Source organism: Lynx rufus, unplaced genomic scaffold (genome assembly GCF_022079265.1).
Source record: "Lynx rufus isolate CCGP_SWC_20201006 ecotype Redwood Valley unplaced genomic scaffold, mLynRuf1.p SCAF_7, whole genome shotgun sequence".
Lineage (NCBI taxonomy): Eukaryota > Metazoa > Chordata > Mammalia > Carnivora > Felidae > Lynx > Lynx rufus.
The window spans coordinates 131,435,665-131,457,300 of record NW_025814889.1 but is presented as its reverse complement, the minus strand read 5'-3'; the positions used below and the strand labels follow the sequence as shown (position 1 = coordinate 131,457,300).

The following is a 21,636-nucleotide window of genomic DNA, read 5'->3' as shown; positions in this document are numbered from 1 at the left end:
TTAAGACGCTCACTCCTGGTTCCACCGTGGCTCAGGTCATGATCTCACAGCTCGTGAGTTCCGGCCCCACGTCAGGCTGTGTGCCGACAGCCCAAAGCCTGCTTGGGATTCTCCCTCTTTCTCAGAACAAATCAATACATCCAGAAAAAGAAGAAAACGCTCTGGGACCGGGGTGGGTCATTTCCTGCGGAGGAAGGTTGCCAAGCCGGCCAATGCTGTGGAGACCCGGCTCAGGCGGGGGGGGGGGGGGGGGGGGGGGGGTGGGGTCCTCCTCCCGCCCCGTGGCCCACACACACTCGAGGCCACACAGGCTCTCCCGCTCGCACTTTATTAAGTACGGGACGGCTGGTTACGACAGAGGCGGAAGTGGCGGGAAGGCCCAGCCCCCACCCCCACCATCACCGGCACACGAAAATAAATAAATAAATAATAAATAAATAAATAAATAAATAGCCGGGGGCGGGCACGGGGGAAAAGTGGCACAGCAAACACTGACAACACGGGGACACAAAAGCCCCCCCCCCCCCCCGCGGCCACCATCAACGCTGGACTGATACCAGTACCATGATCAGGGAAACGTGGGGCTCTCGGCCACAGAAGCCCCCAGAGCCATTGGGTGGGCCCTCCCCGGATCACAACGTTTGTGGAGGGGTGGGTGTCTTCAGCACTTGACACGTATGGACAGAAATCTGGACCCCTAGCTAGTCCAGTCAGATCCAGATTGTCCAGAGGCCACGCTCTCTCAGACTTCTGGGTTGTTCTCTTTAGGATCGAAGAGACCAGTGAGTCACTATTACCTGGTGTTCTGATCGGTCTACCCAGGAGTGAGGACCTGAAAGGGTCATCGTCACTTTGCCTTCTGATTGGTCCACTCAGGGATCAGGACGATAATGGCCGGTGGCTCCCTAGACCTCTGATTGGTCAGCAGGAACCCAAGGCCAGGACTGGAGGGAGGAAGGGCTCTAGAGGCCCTAGGGAAGGAGTTGGGGATTAAGTGCTCAGGGTTAGGGGAAATCTTCAGTGGGCACAAGGCCCAGATTTCAAAGAGGGGAGTTCACGAGGCAGGAAATAAGGCCACCTGGCTGGGTCAGGCCAGGGCGAACTGGTAGGGGCAGGGGGACAGCCTCCGGAACGGCAAAGAGTGCCCAGCCACCACTGGGAGGGGACGCGAGGGCCCTAACACCTTCCCTGGGTCCCAACCCCCCCAGGCTGCAGAAAACGGGGCCCGGGGGCCGGCAGCTCTTGGCCCATCGCCTCCATCTACGGGATCGGGGTGGAGGGTTGCGGTTGCTGGTCAGGTGGGCTCAGTCCTCCAACCCCTCCATCAAGTCCGCGATGCTCTCCACATAGTAATGGGGCACGAGGTCGTGCTGGCCAGACGCCAGGTAGGCCCGGGCCTCCTCCAGGCGGGAGACGCCTGTGAGCGTGAGCACGGTGGTCATGCCACAGCGGTGGCCGAAGAGGATGTCGGTCTCCAGGCGGTCACCCACCATGAGCGTGCGGGTGGGGTCCACGCTGAAGTGCTCCGTGATACACTCGAACATGTAAGGGCTGGGCTTGCCCACCACCAGGGCCTGGCGGCCCGAGGCTGTCTCCACTGCAGCAGCCAGGCTCCCAGTGCCTGCAGGGAGATGGAGACGTGGTCAGTGTGGAGCGGTCGCAGGGGAGGCATGCAGGCTCGGAAACAGAATTCCAGGGAGGCGGCGTGGCACGGGGGTTAAATGAGGCACTGCAATGGGTCAAAATCTTCCCAGTCTTCGTGGTTAAGAGTACAGACTGCGACCAGATGCCTGGGTTCAGGCTCCATCAGCTCCACCCTCCTCGGGAAGGCCACCTAACCTCGCTGTGCCTCCGTTTTCCCATCGCTAACATGGCCCGGTAGGGGCTGAACGAGCCACTGCGTGTAACCGGGCCTGGCTCACCCAGTCCCGTCTGGGGTTCACTGTCGGACCCTGGCAGCTGTGTGCCTTTGGGCAAGCCACGTGACCCTCTCTGAGTTTCCTTGGACTCACCGGAAAAGGAGGATCCAAGTGATAATTGCCCACCTTCTAGAGGTGCTGTGGGCTTCGCAGGGGCAAGCGGTTTGGAAAGCGGAAAGTACTTAACGGACAGCAGTGTGGTTACCGCCACAGGAATGTGGGCTCCTGGCATCAGGAACTGGCACAGCCCTTTTGGAACGCAGCAGGGCACAGAAACGTTCGCACCTCGGCCCCAGTCGGCCTCGGCCGGGAAAGCAATCACAGGCAGAGAAATTCAAACTGGAGACAAAAAGCTACATGCCTGAAGATGTCCGCGGCCCCAGTAACTATAATAAGCAAAACTGTGGACATGCCCAAGAATTTAACAATAGGAGGACTGTTTGGAAAAGGGCAGTCCTGACCCCCAGCCCCACACAATGAGTCCACTGTGCCCGTCCCACAGGCACATCTTTGTGCCAGACGGTTCTGCCTTCGCATTAATGTCCCTGAACCAACGATGATGATAATCACTATTTACGGAGCACATTCTCAAGTGGGCTGTGCTGGGTGCTCACGGAAGCCCATTTCACGGATGAGAAAGCTGACGCTCTGTGACCCTGAGTAACTTATCCGGGGCCGCACAGCTTCGCGAGCAGCAAAGGATATGTGTTCGGGTGGGTCTGACCCAGTCATGCGCTGGGCCGGCTCGTCCCGGCTTGGGAGTGCTGAATGCTTCACTTTCAGGAATTTGGTGGACTGCTTGTGAAAGCCACGATGAAAAGTCAACTTACCGTCTAAACGTACAGTCAAATTAACTGTTGAAAGCAAAGGCACTAAGTTCTCAAAACTCATTTCTTCCTAATTATCTTAGCATCATCTATGCTCTCGAGATTGCTTACATCCGTAATGATGAAAATACTGTATAACGGTGTGTGCACAAACCTTCCCAACTCCACAGTTCAGTGACTTTATGCTGGTAGCTTGAAATTGGCCATGGTGGGAGTACTTGTCCCGCAGAAATTGGGAAATGGTATCAGTTAAGCCCCCCCCCACCCCCCCAGTTATGAAACAATTGTCAGTACACCACTGGGTTGACCCCAAATGCCCTGGGCCTCTCTCCTTTCACAAAGGATGACATTCTGAGCAGTCAAGCCGAAGTTACAGAACGATAAAGCAGGCTCGAAAGCAAGAAATCCTCAGGGCGCCTGGGTGGCTCTGTCGGTTAAGCATGCGACTTCAGCTCGGGTCATGATCTCACGGTCCGTGAGTTCGAGCTCCGTGTCGGGCTCTGTGCTGACAGCTCAGAGCCTGGAGCCTGCTTCCCATTCTGTCTCCCTCTCTCTCTCTCTTTGCCCCGCCCCTCCCCACCCCTGTTCACGATCTGTCTCTGTCTCTCTCAAAAAAAAAAAAAAAAAAAAAAGACAAGAAATCCTCAGCCCAGCAAATCCCCAGAGGAGGAGGGGGAGGAGGAGGAACTTCCCCAGTGTCACAGGACCAGGGCGGAGCTGACCCGGAGCAACACTCCTGGGAGGTTCGCCTTGACATCCGACCTAGAATTTGCTTGCTTTCTTGATAACTGGGTAGGGAAGAAAAGCCATTTGCCTCCTTGGTTAGAAATTCCTTCCAGGATGGGAAGGGTTCAACTGAGTCACCCCCAAAGTGTTTTGCTCGGCTCAAGATTGGTCTCGGCCGGGTCGGCGATCTCCTTTCCCACCAGGACAGAACTGACCGCCCTTAATCCCCCACAGCCCACTTTATCCACTCAGCCAATATTTACCAGGCTCTATGCTAGGCACTGGGCATAGAGCAGTGAATGCAACAGGGATCCCTACCGTAGGGGAGCGGGCATCCTGGCAGGGGCAACTGTGAAGAGGGCTCTGTCCTCAGACTACCATCATCCCACTTCATTTAACATCCTGTCATCCAAGGCTGTCACGTGTTTTAGTGGTGACATAGTCCTCAGACAGCAGGCATTTCTATTTGCCAGTTCAAGTGACCGCCATGTGAGCAAGAAGGCAAACACACATTTAGGAGACCCACCAGGGAAGGGGAAAGGAGGGGGAAACGGGGGTGAGAGACCCCCGCTGCGTTAGTTCAGATTTTACGCACGACGGGGCCTTTATTAGTATATTTCTATACCACCGTTTCAAAGCCGCCTTTCAGTTGTGCACAAACACGGCTGAGCCTCTGCTTCCCCCTCTAGGTTGTGGGAACAATCAACAGGGCCAGTGACCCAATCAGGTGGGGCCAGAGATGAAAGGGGCAGGCAGGCATAGGCAGGGCCTGGCCCCTCTCTCGGGCTCGTCCACACCACCCTTCCTGAGTCCTAGAGGGCCCCTTAACCCAGTCTTAACCTGACCCGTGAGCCTCCAGGGAGAAACTCACTTTTCATAGCATGGCCCAGGTGACCAGCGAGGAGGGAATGATGGAGATCTGTCCCTACCTTCAGCCTCCTGACTTGGGTAGTGACTTGTCCACACACACTCACCACTGTCAGCTTCTGCCACCGTCTGCTCCTGACTGATTCAAACCCTCCAAGATGTAGGAGCCTCCACCTGCTCCCGCCTCCTCTGCAGGCCTGAACATCCAGATGACAGCAGCAAACAGAGCCTTGGATGGGGCTGGGGTGGGGGCTGGGGTGGCCACAAGAGCCAAGTTCAGGTCTTCCTGTTCTTGGGCAGCTCACTTCCCCTCTCTTAGCCTCAGTTTCTTTATCTGAGAAATGGGACAGTAACTCCCAGCTCCAGAGTAATTTAGAAACTAATAACAAACAGCAAGGTACTTCATGAAGCTCTGTACTAACAGGAGAGGGCTCTGGATATAACCCACACCATCTGAGCACCTACTATGTGCCAGGCACTCACCCTGATCACTCTCCCTCTGAGGAAACTGGCATGGTTAGCGTTCCCATTCTACACCCAGGACAGAGATGCTCCGACGTTATGTAATTTAAGATTACAGAGCCCTGGGTCAAACTCCATCCACCTCGAAGGCTCCCCGCACACCCACCTACCATCTGCCGCTGCCAATGGTGTTCCAACCGCTCGACGGGGGGACAATCCTTCCAGGCTTTGTTCCCAACTCTCCGACCTCACCCCGATGGCGGGTAGGACAAAACGACAGGAATCCCTGAGGCTGGTTCGGTAAGGCTAGGGCTGGGGGGGTCGAGGACCTGGATTCCGCCTGCAACCCCCCTGAACCGCAAGGGGCCTCAGTCTCCTCATCTGTTAAACGGAGACCCTACTACTGACCCTCGAGTGGTGGCAGTTTCAAGAATTACCAGACGTGGCCATGAAAACGCTCCCCTGGGCTCCTGCAGGGTGGGAACCGCCCTCGCATCTCTCCGGTTCCCCACCTGTCACCTGGAGACACCCCTTCCTCGCCCCTCTCCCCTCGGCGCGGAGGGGAGGTGAAACGCAGGTTGCCACCCCACCTGCTTCCCCGCCAGCCCCGCGCTCACCGGGGGTCCGGCTGCCATCGCTGAGCGGGTGCCACGGGTCGCGGTCGGTGGCCACGAGCAGGCAGTCGGGGTCGCGCAGGTGCGCGCACGCCTCGCTCAGCTTGGCGAAGGAGAAGTGCTCGTCGTAGCCCACGAGCACGGCGCGCACGCGCGGGGCCGCGCCCGAGTCCTCGCCGGGGTCCCCCGCCAGGCGCAGCCCCGCGGCGCGCAGCTCGGCGCGCAGCCCCTCGCCGCCCAGCACGAACACGGCGCCCGGCACTTCCGGCGGCCCGAGCAGGCGCTGGCGCAGCAAACGCGCGGCGCACAGCGCGGAGCTGAAGAGCTGCTCGGCGCGCAGGCCCCCGAAGCCGAGGCGCGCGAAGCGGAGAGCCAGCTCGGGCCGCGCGCGCCGGCTGTTGTTGCTCACGAACAGCGCCGCCTTGCCCGCCCGCGCGAGCCGCTCCAGCAGCTCCGGGGCGCCCGGCACGGCGCGCTCGCCGTTCCACAGCACCCCGTCGCAGTCGAACAGGACCCCCTGCGTCCGGCCCAGCACGTCGCGCAGGGCCGCGCCGCGCAGCCGCTCGCAGCGCGCCATGCAGCCGGCCGGCCGCTCGCACGCCCGCACGCCGCGCGGCTCTCCCTCTGCGCGCACGGCGCGCTCGCCCGCAGCCCGCCCCCTTCCCCGCAGCTGCCAATCGACGCGCGGGAAGGGCCAGGGGGCGGAGTCACGGCCTGGCCCGCGGGCCAATGGGGGCAAGAACCTCGGAGAGGACCGAGGCCCCGAGCTAACAGAGCCTGGAGAGCACGGTGAATCGCGGCCGCGGCCGAGGGGCGGGGGCCAATAAAGACCGAGCCTAGCCCTTCGCCCCTCCCCCTAGCTCTGCTAGGCCAGTTGCCGCCGAGTTTCAACCCCGACTAGCCTTTTAAAGGATAAACTGACGTTCTTCTTGGCCAGTAAAGAGTTACGAATAGAAAATCTGGAGCGGAGAGCCGCGCTTACGTTCCCCAGCCAATCAGAAGCTTAGTTGCTAGGAGGAAAACAGATGCCAAGGGAGATGTTGCCTTTGGGTCAGAACCCCTTGCCCTCTGAACCTTGGACGCTCCGGTTCTGAGCCAAGTCCTGAGAAGCGTGTGGGTATGATTAGGAGAGAGGCGCATAGTGTCTTCTCGAGCGCTGGGGCCCTTGGCCTAGACCAGTCGTTCTCGACGCTGGCTGGTAGAGTCCCCCGGGGAACATGTATTTTGAGGTTTAATTTGCATACAAGTAAGATGTGCAGATCTTACATGTACAGTTCGGTGACTTTGACAAATGCTGTTTAAAAATACCAAAGCGACGCAGCACCCCAGAGATCCTGACTTAATTGGGTGGGGCCCGGGACTTTATTTATTTATTTGCTGTTTTTTAATGACTTAGGGGTTGTACTGCGAGGCCAGGGTGGAGAGGCACTGGGTCACCAGGCTGGGAGAGGCAGCCTGTCACTAAGCACCCTGGGGAGGGAAGGAGCCAGAGCAACAGTAGTCAGTGGCTCAGGCAGCAGCGACAGCGTGACTTAGCTGCCTAAGTCCCTACTCGGGGAGGCATGTGTCAAAATTCCAAGTTGTCTGACCTCTGAGAAGGCTCTGAAGACCTGACCTCCAGGAGCAACCTGGGAAAAGCCACACCCTATCAACCCTCTCTGAGGCTCAGATAATTTACGGTCCCCAATGCCCGCTGGCCTTTTGCTCCTGTAGTAGGTGGTCTCCTTAGCCTGGAATGTTCTTCCTTCTTCCCTTTTTCACCTGGTCAACTCCTGAAAGACTCCTCTTTGAATCACCTCTTCCACGAAGCCTACCTGTGCCCTCCACACACAAAGACAGGAGTCTGGGTTCGATGGTCAGCCCCTGACTGGTTTCACATGGGCTCCCGGTGCCATTATACTTGATTCTGATTGTCAGCTCTCCTGCGTGTCTGTTCCCAGGAGCTCCCTGGGTATTGGGCTGAGGCCGGGGTCTGGCTCAGGGTGCAGCACCCAGCAGCCTCAGCGGTTTGCAGACAGATCCATCCCTGCTCTTCGAGGGAGCCTTTCCTGCCTACTCGGAGAACACCAGGGGTTGGGGGGATTGGCATTCACGGGAGCCAGTGCTTATGGGGCGCTTCTGTGTGCAAGGGTGATGCTTTGGTCTTCATAGGAATGTCCCGTTTCATTCTCGGAACGACGGTCCTGGGGTGGAAACTGCTGTACTGTTTCCTGGATGAGGAAAGTGGAACACTAGGCAGTTAATTGTTCCGGATGTGAGGGACGGGCCCAGGCTCTGGAATCAGACCCGCGTCCTCCTTCCACGTCCATGCCTCTACTTGCTGTGTGCCTGGCAGGTCATTTTCTGAGCCCCAGTCTCCTCAACCTGTAGGAAGGTGACGGGATCCACTTCCCAGGGAGAGGAGTCCATGGAAAAGCACAATGTATAGCACAGAGTAAGAGCCAAAAATGCTGGCTCTTACCATTCCAGACAGCAAGAAAGAAAGGAGGCAAAGAACGGGAAAGATCTTCCCCTTTATGAAAGTGGCTTCTTTATTTGGAGGGCAGAAAAAACCAACCATCATTTGGGCAGCTGCTCCGGTTTTGTCCAAAATAATTTATTTACCAGCCTTACAAAAAAATACGTTGGCAAGAGACAAATAAGAGTCCTGTAGGGGCAGGCAGGCCCCTCCTTCCTTCCGGCGGCTCCCCTGGGACCCTGCCAGAGAGCTGGGAGTCGGGTGAGGGGCCCCCAAGCCCAGTGTGGGTTCAGGAGGAAAAGGTCTGGAAGTGGAGGACTAGCCTGAGTCCTCCTTGCCAGGGGGGCCGACCCAGCGGGCACCGAGGCACTTGTAGGCAGAGGCTGGAGGCCCCCAGCCCTGGGAAGGGCGAGGGCTGTGTCCTGGGTAGACCGATGGGAGGGAGGAGATGCTGACTGTTGCAGGGGAAACCGCCAGCTCAGTCGGTCTCTGAGGCAAGGCTCCTGGGCCGGGGTTGAGGGGGGATGGCGGGGGGAGTGGAGGCCCTGCCTACAACCTCAGGGGCCCGTCCCTCCTCTGTGGCCACCCCTAGGTCCACCTGCACAGGCATGCTCAGAGACACTGCGCTAGGGGAGGCCGGCCCCGGGGAGGCCGGGCTGGGGGAGGCTGGCGAACGCCGGCTCTGGCGTCGGGCGGGCTGCGGGGGGTTGGGGGGCAAGGGGGGTGGCACCGTGGGGGCCCGGAGGCTGCTGCCGACCAGACGGCGGGGCAGGGCCTGGGGGGTCACGGGGCTGCCAGAGCCAGGGGGCGGGGGTGGGGCTGGAGGGGAGGAGCGCGGGCTGGAGACCTGGGGGGGCGGCATGGTGGGCCGGGCTGGCGCTGGGCGCTTAGCTGTGGAGGAAGGACAGGGGCAGTTAGGCATCCACATTGCCTGTGGCCAGTCCACCAAGCTCCATGCTACCGCGGGACCTTTGTACCTGCCATTCCTCCTGCCGGGAACACGGTTTCCACGGCCGGCTCCCTGACACTTAGGCCTCTCTCCGTGTCCCTTCCCCTGCCCTGCTCCAGTTACTGTCACATTTTCCCGTTGGATTTTCTTCACAGGACCTGCTGCCCTCTGAAATGACCATGCCCGTTTTTATTTGGCTTGAGTCCCCGGCTGGAACGTAAACTAAGCGAGGCCATCCCGTGCGGGGTTGGCTAGCACAGCGCGGGCCACGGATCGATACACAGTCGCTGAATGAAGAAACGCTCACCGTTCCTCTGGATTCTTGGGCCACTCTCACCTCTCAGCAGCCACCAGAGCCACCCACCCTGGTTTTCAGAGATCCTGCTACACCGTTCCGATCGCGTGAGGCCCCTGAGGAGCCAAGAGGCCTGGACACGGGTCCTAGCCCTGCCTCCACCCACTGTGGGCTTTGGGCAAATCGCTTGCCCCCCTGGGGCCTCAGTTTCCTCATCGTTAAGATGGGACGAGAGCCTGGACCTCCCAGGGCTGACACAAAGACCTTCAGGGGCTTGAGGTGCTGAGCCCCGGTGAACACCTATCCCACTTGCCCCCATCCAGGAATGGGGGCTGGACGCCTCCTCCTGCAGGAAGGCCCCTGTGTGACCTGTCAACCCCATGCTGGTCCGGAGGGTCCTGTAGCTCTACATTGTACCCCCAGGGAGAAAACTCCAGTGCCTCCTGGGCTGGCTGGGCCCTCCCAAGTGTCCTGATCAGTGGCAGTGACCCCTCATCTGAACCCTGCACCTTCTCACCTGCTGGGCTTTAGGCCAAGTCAACAGGTGAGTGCACCAAAGGGGCTCAGAGGAGCCCCGAGTTTCTTTCCACGCCCAGCCCACCAGCCCTTGGAAGCCTCTATCCCACCTCTTCACTCTGATCTCTGGACTTCTTGAGGGGCCGGACTCCACAGCCCCGCTACGCTCAGGAGGAGGGCTAACCTTTATCGAGCACTTACTGGGTACCAGCTGCCAGCCAGGAGAGCACCGTTTAATTTGCCCAACAGCCTTACAAGGTAGGTGCGGTTATTGTTTCATTACACAGAGGAGGAAGCTGAGGGGGCAGACAGTGAAGTCACCTGCCCAAGGTCACAGCACCGGAATCTGAACCCAGAGCGTCAGGCAGCAAACCTAGGCTCTTAGCCACCTGGATTCCTGGCCTCCCAGCTGTCCGAACACACGAGATGGTCTGATCGCCCAGCTCCTCTCCTTGCCCACCCTCTTCCCCCCTTCCCTCCCCTGGCCAACTTACTCTTTCGAGCCATGTCCTCCCCTGGCGTGGCTGCCTCCGAGGGGCTCCTACTGACCTTGGGAGAGGCTGGTCTGGGGGGCGCCTCGGACTCTATCCTGTGAAAGAAGGAGAGGGCCAGGGTCCAGCTTGGCCATTCTCCCAGAAGTCTGGAATCTTGGGGAGACTCCCAAGGCACCAGGCTAACTTTGGATCCTCCCAGGACTTGTCCCCTGCCCCTGGTCACTGGGCCTGGGATCTGTCCCCAGGCTGGGCCCCCATCCCTCAAGAAGACGCTCCTGGCATTGGCCAGAGTTTGGGTCCGCTGAACCCCTGGCTTCCATGTGACCCTGTGACGGTGGGTCCCCATGGGCCAGGATGGCAGGTAGAAAGCAGGGCCTCGGCTCTCGGCCTCCGTGTGATCTCCACTGAATGTTCCAGCCACGAGAAGCCAGAGAACGGACAAGCACAAGGGGTGGCCATGGCTCCTTCTGGGTTTCCTCCAGGTCTCTGCTCAGTTGGCTCCTCTTTAGGGAGGCTTTCCTGATCCCCAGGCTAGAGCAGCTCCCCACTCCCTCCCCCTAACCTGCTCTCTTCTCCTGTAAGGGCACGTATCACTGCCTGCCATGACAGTACCCATTTACGGATGTACTTGTTGGCTCTCTCTCCCCGGCCCTAGGAAAGCAAGCTCTAAGGCCAGCGTCTGTCTGTTTTGTTCCTCCGAGAAAAGTCACGGTGTGCGCCCTGCCTGGGTGATGACAGAATAGTGCCTGTTTGGTATGGAGACACCATGTACGACGGAGCCCTTCGAGATCTGAAGGACGAAAGAGAACACTGGAAGGTGTTTACAAGATTCCAGCTGACCAGCTCCCTAGTTCCCTAAATCCCCAGGGCCTGAAACAGTGCCTGGAACATAGTGGGTGCTCAGTAAACAGCCATACGACGAGCGAGGAGGCACATTAGAGGCTGAGCGGAATACAGCCTCTGGGTCTCCACCCCGTCCACTCCAAATGGGGAATCCTGGTATTTGGGATGGAAAATACAATAATGACGTTTCCCAAGATGCTGTCGGAAGCCCGGAGATCGTGCCTCAAGCTGGACATCTTGGGGCAAAGATGGGGGTCATTCATTTCCATCAGTCCTCACCTTTCCCTGGCAGCCGCTGAGGCCGGGGCAGGGGCTGGGGCTGGAGCGGGTGTGGACACAGCGACCGTTGGAAGCTCCTCAGGAGCTGGCCTGTTGCTGACCTTGTCCTGGGGGACAGGGGCTGAGAACAGGCCTGACACGTTGAAGTTGACGTCTGCAGACAGAAGGAAGCAGGTCTTAGCTTCCAGAACCTCCGCCAGCCTTCCCGCCTCGGCCAACATCAGGGCCTCTTTCCTTTTCCCCCGACGTTATCTGGACCACATATCACCTCCCTACTCCCACGTGAGCCTCACGACAATCCCACGAGGCAGGCAGGATCATCCCCATTGTACAGGGGAGACAGTGAGGCTCACGGCAGAGAAGCAATTTGCTCCGGGCCTCATAATGAGGCCGCCAGGGACGGAAGCTAAGTCTGGAGGGCACCCAGCTGGGCAGATGCGGGCACAAGGGGACACGTTCACAAAGACGGGAACTTCACCTCCCGGGAAGAGGGTGTCCGCGTTCTGTATCAGAGCCTCGACCACGCCCACCACCTGGATGGAGGACACTGAGGCTGCGTCCAGCTGGGCCTGGTCCCTGGGGCAAAAAAAGGAACGGAGGTGAGCCATCCATTCTGCAACCTGTTAGCGACCCCAACTCTGTGTGGCCCAATCACGCCAAGTGCCTGTTCTCAGAAAGCTCAGGGACCACCGGGGGATGACAAATGTGTCGCCCACGTGCCAAATGTTCCCCTTCCTTCACCCACAACAGGCATCGCTCGCCAGGGATGGGACCCTCTTCCTCGTAGTTCTCGGCTCTAGGCTGCCTCGCCCAAGTAATCGTCCTCAGCAAACGAATGAAATCTTTGTGCTATCTGTGGCCGGGTGAATCATAATGACCCCTCGCCCTTTACGGTGCATAAAACATTTCTCCATTTTCTCGCCTAATTCCCCACGCCAAACCCCTCAAAGTTGGTAATGATTTCTCTCCAATTTACAGAGGAAGCAGTGGGAGCTCCGGAGAGTGAGCTTCCTAAAGGCATTTCTGGAAGGTCGAGGGGCGGGGCTGGAACGAAATCGCTGGGCTCCCAGCCTTCCAGGCAGCCCGCTACCAGTATCACCCAGAATGCCCATCTCCAAAGCCCCTTGGGGTCCACGCTCCCTTCGGCAGCCTGGAGAAGAGGAGCTGCTTGATCCACTCCAAGGATGGGGAAACTGAGGCCCGGGGGAACAAATAAGCAGCGGACGGGTGGGGTGGGGATTGCCGCCTTCCCCCGAGCCGCAGCCCCTCACCCTTCTTTCTCGGGAGGCCACAGCAGGTTGGGCCCCAGGACGATGGCAATGTTGCTGGGCGTCATTTTATTCACCTCCTGCTCCTCGGCCAGCCGTGCCAGGAACTTCATCAGGTACCTGGGGAGGCAGAAGGTGGGCTTGGCCAGGGACAGGGCGTCTTTGGCCATGAACACCCATTGACGCCCTTGAGGCCTGAGAATTTCTCAGCCTGGGGTTTCCAAAGAGTGGCAAAGGTACCCCATCGGGTGGCTTAAAATTTGTTTTTGATTGCTTTTAACATTTATTTATTTATTTATTATTAAAAAAAATTTTTTTTTAACGTTTATTTATTATTGAGAGAGAGAGAGAGAGAGACAGAGCGTGAGCAGGGAGGGCCAGAGAGACGGGGAGACACAGAATCCGAAGGGGGCCCCGGGCTCCGAGCCATCAGCCCGGAGCCCGACGCGGGGCTCGGACTCACGAACCGCGAGATCACGACCCGAGCCGAAGTCGGGCGCTCCGCCGACTGAGCCACCCAGGCGCCCCAACATTTATTTATTTTTGAGAGACAGAGCAAGACAGAGCATGAGCGGGGGAGGGGCGGGGGCGGGGGCCACAGAATCCAAAGCAGGCTCCAGGCTCTGAGCCATCAGCACAGAGCCCGATGCGGGGCTCGATCCCCCGAACCGTTGCGATCACGACCTGAGCTGAGATCAAGAGTCAGATGCCCCACCGACTGAACCACCCAGGCACCCCTAAAATGTTTTAATAGTTAAGTCGGCTGACCTGCTGAGCACCACATATGTGTCAGGCATTGAGCTAAGCTGAGACTCTCCCAGCCACCCTGCGGGGTAGGGACTGCTATGCTCTGTGCTTTCCAGATGAGGGCACTGAGGCACAGAGCGGTCAGTTCACCTGCCTCGGACCACAAGGTGGCAGAGGTGGGAATCTGAAGCCAGGTGGTGTGGCTTCAGAGGTTCAAGGTGTGTGTTTAGCTGCAACGTCAGGATGGAAGATAGGACTAGGCCATTTTAGCCGTGGTTTCAGAAATGCTGCTCCGGCCGAGGGGGCAGGCTTGGGCTCACCTGAGGTTGCTGAGGTTGTCCTGGGGGAGGCGGCTGCACACTTCCTGGAGGGCCTCCAGCCGGGCTCCTGGCTCCTTCAGACTGGGTGGCGGGGAGAGACCCGGTGAGCCAGGCCAGGGCCCTGGGGCCCCACCTCTGCAGCCCCGCCCTCCCCAGCATAAACTCACCTGGCTGCCCTCATCCAATCGTCATAGAGGTCAAAGGTCATCAAGGGCTCTGGCAGCTCCCGCAGATAGGACTTGAGGGCACCTGAAGCAGTGGGAGTGGGGGGGCGGGGCTTAGACCCAGTCCCCCAGGCCCCCTACCTCCACGCCAGTGCCCAGCTCTCTCCATCTGTTGGGAACCAGGCCTTTGTTCCCACTAATGTGTCTATATCTGATCATTTCTTTGGGCCATGGGCCTTTTGAAGAAAATGCCGAAGGCTGGTGGACCTGGTCCCAGAAAAATGTACGTACACATCACGGGCCCCACTTTAAGGACCCCTATGTCTCCGGAGGTGTCTCCTCGGCAGATGATCAGGCCCTCAGCCAAACTATCACGGGAGCATTTCAGGCTGTTGAGGGGAAGGGATCTGGGGGGAAGGCCCTCCTCCCGGGGCTCCTCGGGGCAGGCACCTGCCACGGCGTGGGGGTCGGAGCAGAACTCCTGCAGGCCGCGCGGGTCCGAGGCCATGGTCTGCTTGAGACGTTTCAGCACCGAGGCCCCAGCGGCCAGGCGGAAGAGGCCCTGGGGTGCGAGAGGAAACGGGCGGGGGTCACAGAGGGGCGGCAGGGGAGAACGCCCTGGCCGGGAGGCCCTGGCTCGCTCAGGGTGGGCGCTCGGCCCTCACCGGGCCTGTGTCCCCACCCGGTCTGGTGGGCAGAGTGGGGACCACAGGATGCGTGGCCACCCTCAACTCTCAAGGTCTAGGACTCGGCGCGAAGTGGGAAGTCTGGGGGCAGCGGGGAAAGCGGTGGGGACACAGGAGTCTGGGTGGGCGCGGAAGGGAGGAAGGAGGCCCGGCAGCACTATCTAGAAGCCCAGGTCGCTCTGCGAGTAGGTTCCGCGTCTAAGGGTCTGTCCTCGGGGCAGGAGCCTATAGACCAGCGCCGGCAAGGTGCACGGGACGGATGAGGACAGTGCGAGGAGGCAGTGACTGCATGGGGGTCCCTGGCTTTACTGACACCTTCTCGTGTGCCACTGGGCCCGTGTTCCTCTTGGCCTCCGTCTCTCCCTCGTAAAATGGAGCTGGTGAAGGCTCCTTCTCAGGGTTTTGGGGATGACTAAACGGAGCAAGACGTGGAAAGGGTTTATGGCATAGCGGCTGCCCAAGAACATCACTCAGTGGGCCGTGATGTCAGTTTGGCAGCAGGAGGCCGTGGCCTCACAGGCACCTGTGCTCTAAGGATTCCGGCCCCCGTGTCCCTTCCAGACCTGCCCCCACGGGCCCCACCTCTTCCTTCATGCCCTCAGAAAGCAGCATCATGACGCAGGCCTCGATGGGCAGGGCGATGTCCCGGCCCAGCTCTTGCAAATGGGTTCCCAGTGACACCCCATACACCCTGAAGAAGGGGGCGGCCGTCATCGAGGGGGAGGGGTCTGCAGGGACGAGACAGATCAATGGCCCGGGCTCCCCCCCGTCCCTGGACAGCCAGCCCCCGCCCCACCCACCCCCAGACATCCTCAAGGGCTACTGCTTTGCCCAATCTCTCTCGAATCCACCCACCTCCACTGTGTCGCCCCTAGCCCGGGCCATCACCCCTTCCCTCCTGCCTCTTAAAGGTCTCCTGACTCCTGTTCTGTTCCCCTTCATTCCATCACTCTGCACGGCAGAGTGACTTCTCCGTCACAAATCGAATCGGAACGCATCTGCTCAGAACTCATCCGGGGCTCCCTACTGCCTCCCAGGATGGAGTGCAAGCATCTCAACATGCCCTGAGCAGGGCTGGGGGCGGGGGGGGGGGGTGTCCCCTGGGTCCGCCTGGGTCCCCACCTGCTTGGCTGTGGTTCTCCCTCAGCTCAGCCAGGGCCGTGTCCAGTGAGCTCAGAGACTTGCGATGGTAATCAGCTTGGATCTCCATGAGCTGCGGGGACAAGGGGGTGGCCCCAGGGTGGGTGAGGGAAGCTGAGCCTCCCCCCCGGAGTCCCTAAGAACACACCCCTCCCTCCCACATCTTGAAGGGTGTCTCAGGGGGCCCCTGGTGTCCACCCCTGAGTTCCACTGGCCGGAGGCCACTCTCGGACTCACGTGGATGAAGTGGTTGGCATATGTGTCCTCCTTGGTGGCGAAGTGGTAAAGGTCGGCCAAGTACTCGTCCTTGGGGACAGAAAGGGGAAGCTGAGGCCTAGAGGAGTTCGTACTCGTCCAAGCTATACGTGGAAGGCCCCGGCCAACTCTCCTCTCTCTGCCAAGGTTTGCACTTGGGGATGGCCCACAGGGACCCCCCTCGAACTCTTACATATATATTGTGTGTTTAGAGAGAGAGAGAGAGAGAGAGAGCACAAGCAGGTGAGGGGCCCAGAGAGAGAGAATCCCAAGCAGGCTCTGCACTGTCAGGGCAGAGCCCGATGCGGGGCTTGGACCCACGAGCCGCGAGAGCATGACCTGAGTCGAAATCAAGAGTCAGACGCTTGACCGACTGAGCCACCCCGGCTCTTAAGGGACTTTTACGGCTTCTAGTCCTCATCTCTGTGCCCCACACCCTAAGCACGGTGGCTTGTCTTAGTCACCATTCATTCATCTGCTCACTCAGCAAACACACTGAGACCGTGGTGAGTAGCCCAAGTCCCCGCCTCCCAGGAATGACGGGTACGGTGTAGACACAAGAGGCCACAAGATAGTGGCCGAGTGCACACAGCTTGGAGGCTGACGGCCTGGATTCAAATCCTGGGCTCTGTTGCTTCCTAGCTGTGTGGCCTTGGGTGAGTCACATCGCCTCTCTGAGCTTCAGTTCCCTCCCCTGTGAAATGGGGTCAGTACCCGCCCTCGCCACCCCCTCACGTCCAGGGAACTCCAAGTGCTCCCTCACCTTGCACTGTTCCACCTTCCTCTTCAGTTCCTCCTCCTCCTCCTTCAGCGTCTCCACTTTGGTGGCGGTGGCCGTGTGGCCGTAACTGCCGGGGCCACCGCCCAGGCCCTGACCGCCGCCCGAGTTCTTGGCTGCCTGAGTGAGCCTGGCAACGATCCCAAGGTGGGGGGGGGGTCACTGTCCCCGTTGCATGTCCAGAGCCAAGTGTCCCTTCCACATGCCTGACCCCCCAAGGTTTCGGGATTTATGGATGAACATCCCAGAGCTCTGCTTGCCCTGGGCCTCCGCCCAGCCTGGGCCATGAGTGCTCAGGGGCTCCCCCTGGCGGTGGGCTTGGTGATCGCGGCCACCGAGCTCCAGAGTGGAGGGTGGGGGCGTCCTGCAGTCCAGGGATCTTGGGGGATCCCTGATAGCTACCCCAGGCTCTGGAGTCACCCCCGGCTGGCACGCGCACGCGCACACCCATGTTCAGAGAGGAACTCTCACATGTACCCTCACATGTGTTCCTAAAGACCGGATGAGTCCCCAAGTACACACAGTACCCAGTGGACCCTGCCCCCGCTGTTCTAGTGTGGGTCCTGTGGCCACCGTTATGGGCTGATCTAGGCATGGACCACCCCCCCACCCCAGGGACCATGGCTCCCACCTGCTCTTCAGGGTGTTCCAGTCAGACACCAGCTTCTGCAGGCTTTTCTTGTGCTTGAGGATGGCCGGCAGCTCCTCCTGGGGGCAGGTACACGGGGAGGGAGGGGGTCGGTCGGCAGGCTGGGGAGGTGGGAGCCGAGGCTGGGCAAGCTGGGCGGGGAGGGGGCAGGGGGCAGGTCACCTCACTCAGCCTGCTGAGCGGCTGCAGGACATCCCTCTCCAGAGTCATCTCAAACTCGGCCAGAATGCGGGCCAGCTGGTTCTGAATGGCACAGCTCATCTCTAAGGCCTTCCTGTGGATACAACACCGGTGGGCCCAGCCCCCACAGCTCCTCACTCCCGTCCGGAAACACGTGATGGGGCCTCCTCCCTCCCCGTCACCCCCTGCCCCTTCTATCTGTCCTTCATCTTGGCTGAGCCAACACCTTCCCAGACCTGGCCGCCCTCACTGACCTGGACGCCGCCCCCCGCCCCCAGCTCAAGACACTAACTACCCCCATCCTGGTCACCCGTCCCTCACCTGGAACCCCTCCCAGCCCAGATCCCCCGCTTGGCACCCCGTTCCTGCTCACCCCATGCTGGAATCAGGGTCCAGCTCCTTGAAGCTCTCGGCCATTGTGGTGGACAGAGCCATGAGGGGGAGCTTCTTCTGCAGGAAGGGCAGGGCGGGCTGTGAGCAGGGGCCCCCAGTGAGCCTCCCTCCACCCCACCCAAGCACAAGGCAGGCTTCTCGGGGGGGGGGGGGGGGGAGGGCAGCGCAGAGCTCCACCGAGGCACTGGGTGTGGACAGGGGAAGAGGGAAGCCGGGAGGGCCACAGTCTTAGGTAGGAGTGGAGACCGGTTGATGACGAGGCCCGGAGGAGTGACATCTCCCTGTGGCCCCGTCCCCTGACCCCACCCCACCTGGGGTGCCCTTTTCCCCTCCCAGAAACCAATCAACTGGGCAGGAACGAATGACCAAGTACCCTCACACGCTAGGAAACCAAGAACAGAAGGCAAGGAGCTTGCCCAAGGTGACACAGTTGGAAGGAGAATGAAGGCACTGGGAACACCCCGGGAGCCGGGACCTTCCCCTGCCCCAGGGCATATGTGGCTGGACTGAGTCACTGCAGAGCTCAAAACCCTCCCACTGAGAGTTACTAGGAGCACCAGCTTGGGCCGGAAGGACCAGGGATCAAATCTCAGTTTTGCCACTTACTAGCTGTGTGACCTTAAGACTTTACCTCTCTGACTTCATTTCCTCCTCGGTACAAAGTGCTAACAAGGCAGCCTCCTCCTAGGGGGTGTCGTCGGCAATTAAGTGAGGCAACGCATTAACCTATCTTAGCCGCAGACTAGCGGTAATCAGTCTACAAATGCTGTTGATTGATACCAGTGAGTATTAATATGTGCCCAACTGCCACTTCCTTCAGGAAGCCCTCCCACACTGCCTCAGTGCAGAGGGCCCGCTCTGCTCTGCTCTGGGTGCAGACTGCATCGAGAAGTTCAGGTGCTGTCCGAGGCCTGGCCTTGGCTCAGGGGGTTGGTGCAGATGGGGGCGGGGTCCAAAAGGGGATGGGGAAGAGGCAGAGCCTCATTGGGACAGAGCAGTCCGGACCCTCTTGGTGTCGGAGGCTCAGACTAGCAGGGGGACCCCAGCCCCGACCTCCCTCTCCCATTGGACAGAGGTGTTCGGTCCAGGCCCCTCCTTCCCGGCCCCCCCCCCCACCCCCCGCCACTTACCACCCGCTTGTCCATGTCTGCCCCGCTCTGGCCCTGCAGACAGGCCTGCAGCCGTTTGTGGACATTGTGGGCCGCCCGCTTGGCTGGCTCCAACCGCTGCTCCACCTGCGAGGGGGGCTCTGGGTTTATGCGGCGTGGCAGGTTGTTGCCCCTCCCCCCTCACCCCCCCCCCCCCACCGCCCTGTTCTTTCCCAGAGCAGGAACCACCTTTCTCTTCCCTCCTCCTGGAGACCCCATGGCCAACAGCTTGGGGAATGACTCAACCCGACCCCCCAAATGGCGTCCTCGTCCTCGCGGGGCCCTCTGCTGACAGCTTGCGCGGGCCTGCCCTGCCACCCGCCCGGGCACGTACCTGGTGCAGATCCTCCCCCAGGAACTCGGCAGTCTCCGGGGTGCTGTTGGGGGGGGGGGGAGGAAGGAGCTTCTGCTGAGGCGGCCCGGGTTAGGAAACCCCCTGCCTCCCCCTGCCCCCTCAACAGGGCACCTGGACCCCGATCGTTCCCAGTGCCCCTCCTCGTTGGAGGCCGCCCTGGGTGGCCCGCCTGCCTGCCTCATCCCAGTCGGAGCACATTCCGTGGGGGCGGGAATAGGATACATGACTTTTTCCTCCTCCACCCAGGGCTGTGTCCTGCGAGAGGGCGGATGAAACCCAAGGCAGTGGAGTTGAGAAGCCACCCCCGGGCCCAGCCTCTGTCTTGTGCTGACCCCGGGGAGAAGGAGGCCAGGGTGGCCCCAAGAACGGGAAGTGTGTGAGCTCACACACTCCTGGGCTGTCAGTCACGCAGGACTCTGGCCTGGGGTGGTCGGCAGGCCCTGGGTCCCTGCCCGGGGACACACGGGACCCTGAGGCCCGGAGCCAGGGGGCCTGACTGCCCAGGCTCACACAGGCATCTGGGTAGCTGAAGACTAGAGCCAGGTCTCTGGACACCCAGTCCCCTCCCCGGAGGCCCAGAGAACGGGGAAACTCGCAACACAGGGGGCAGAGGAGAGAAAACTGACCCTGGGTGCTCCCCAAACTTCTGGCTTCCACCCCAAGGGCTCAGGGGGTGGCGGGGGGTGGGGGGGGCGGGGGGAGGGAGAACAGAGACCCAGGGATGTTTCCACCTGAGGCTGGGAAAAGCAGAAGCAAGAGAGAGAAGCTGGAGGCCTCTGGGCTTGGTGGGGGGAAGAGGCACACAGCCGGACAAGGGAGGCCCCTCAGCCCTCCACGACGGGACCTAGTCTCCTCCCCTCCCCCAGGGTCTGGGGCCCTGATCGCCCCTCCCCCTCCCTCAGGCAACCAGAGATGGTCAGCTGTCCCCATTGTACAGAGGGGACAAGTGAGGCCAGGGAGGATCATCCACTCAAGAGGCGCATGGAGGCAAAGAAGACCCAGGTTCCTTGATCCTCCCTGCACTCCGCTCCAATCGGGGTGGGGGTGCCCCTTTCCCCCAAAGGGCCTAGCCCCTCCGGCCAGAGCCCCGGGAGGTGGGGGTGGCATCCCAGAGGGGAGGGAGAAAGAGAGGGGCTCCGGCCAGTCAGAGGGCGGCTGTCCAGCCGTCCCCGCCTCCCCCACCCCTCATCCCCTAGGGTCCGGGGCCGGGGGTGAGCTTGGGGCCGGGAAGGCGCGGGTTGACACTCACCGTCCCAAGCTGCCCGTCTGGGCCAGCTGCCGCATGCGATGCAGCTGCCTCTTCATCATCTTGGGCGCGGGCTGGGGGCCGCGGGGTCACGGTCGGGGGGCGGGGGGGGGGGGCGAGGGCCCGGCAGCCCCCGGCCCAGCCTGCCTGCGCCCGCGGTGCCGCTCTCTCCCCGGATGGGTGGGCGGCGCTCTCCGCTTCCTGGGCCAGCCGCGCTCCGGCGGCCGCTCGCTCCCTCCTCCTCCGCGCGCGACTCCGCCCCCAGCCCCCAGGTCACTCCTCTCTCCAAGTTTGTTTTCTCGCCCGTCCCCGGCTTCCGGGCCCCCCCTCCCCCGCAGGCCCCCCGGCCGGTCCCCGCGACTGTCGGGCCGGCGGCCGCCTGGTCGTCCACAGGTTGTGTGGCGGCCCCGCCCCCGGCCCCGCCCCGCCCAACCCCGGTGGCGGGAAGCAGGTAAGCCGGCTCCGGCCACCCGCGGTGGCCTCTGGGTTCCTGCCCCCCACGCAGGCCTGCCGGCCGTGGGTTTAAATAACTTTCACACACACACACACACACACACACACACACCCTTTTTTTTTTTTAAGTTTCTTTATTTTGAGAGTCAGAGAAAGAGAGAAAGAGACAGCACTAGAGGGGGAGGGGCAGAGCGAGGGAGAGAGAGACAGAGAGAGAGAGGGAGAGAGAGAGAGAGGGAGAGATGGCTGATGGCGCAGAGCCTGAAGCAGGGGCTCGATGCCACAAACCCCGAGGTCACGACCTGAGCCGAAATCAAGAGTCCAGCGCTCAGCCAACTGAGCCACACTTTCGCACCCCTTTTAAAGGAGAAAGAGAGTTCCACGCTTAGGAGGCAGAGGCCAAGGACAGGCCTCTCCAACCTGTACTGGCCCATCTGGGCCGGCCCAAGGATGCTGCCCCCTGGTTCCCTCTCCCAAGGATTCCCCGGCTACCTTGAGCTAAAGGTTACCCCTGCCTGCTTCCCGACTGGAGACTGGCTGGGGACTTTGGCTTCCTGGGGCCACCTTGCTGCTTTGTGCCCTTGGACAAGTCCCGGGAACTCTGG

General features: G+C 60.7%; 2 protein-coding genes across 4 annotated transcripts; both read right to left on the bottom strand.

The window, feature by feature from the left end:
- Positions 1-314: 314 nt before the first annotated feature.
- On the bottom strand, positions 315-5,992 carry PDXP (pyridoxal phosphatase). The gene is made up of 2 exons (XM_047067050.1): positions 5,419-5,992; positions 315-1,621 (listed from the first exon to the last, which is right to left on the bottom strand). Exons 1-2 carry the CDS (start codon positions 5,990-5,992, stop codon positions 1,305-1,307), a joined length of 891 nt encoding a protein of 296 aa, XP_046923006.1. The 3' UTR covers positions 315-1,304.
- Positions 5,993-7,922: 1,930 nt separating this feature from the next.
- On the bottom strand, positions 7,923-20,971 carry SH3BP1 (SH3 domain binding protein 1). 3 transcript variants are annotated; one of them, XM_047065226.1, is made up of 18 exons: positions 20,582-20,971; positions 19,312-19,354; positions 18,960-19,064; positions 17,810-17,886; positions 17,419-17,530; positions 17,239-17,315; positions 16,593-16,737; positions 15,812-15,880; positions 15,557-15,647; positions 15,017-15,162; positions 14,199-14,310; positions 13,752-13,833; positions 13,585-13,665; positions 12,521-12,637; positions 11,728-11,825; positions 11,250-11,403; positions 10,128-10,222; positions 7,923-8,123 (listed from the first exon to the last, which is right to left on the bottom strand). In XM_047065226.1, the coding sequence occupies exons 1-18, from the start codon at positions 20,638-20,640 to the stop codon at positions 7,975-7,977; spliced, it is 1,812 nt and encodes a 603-aa protein (XP_046921182.1). In that variant the 5' UTR covers positions 20,641-20,971; the 3' UTR covers positions 7,923-7,974. The 3 variants fall into 3 exon arrangements, with proteins under 3 accessions (XP_046921182.1, XP_046921183.1, XP_046921181.1); XM_047065227.1 differs by having other exon boundaries at positions 7,991-8,112; XM_047065225.1 differs by having other exon boundaries at positions 7,991-8,764; positions 20,582-20,970.
- Positions 20,972-21,636: the final 665 nt, after the last annotated feature.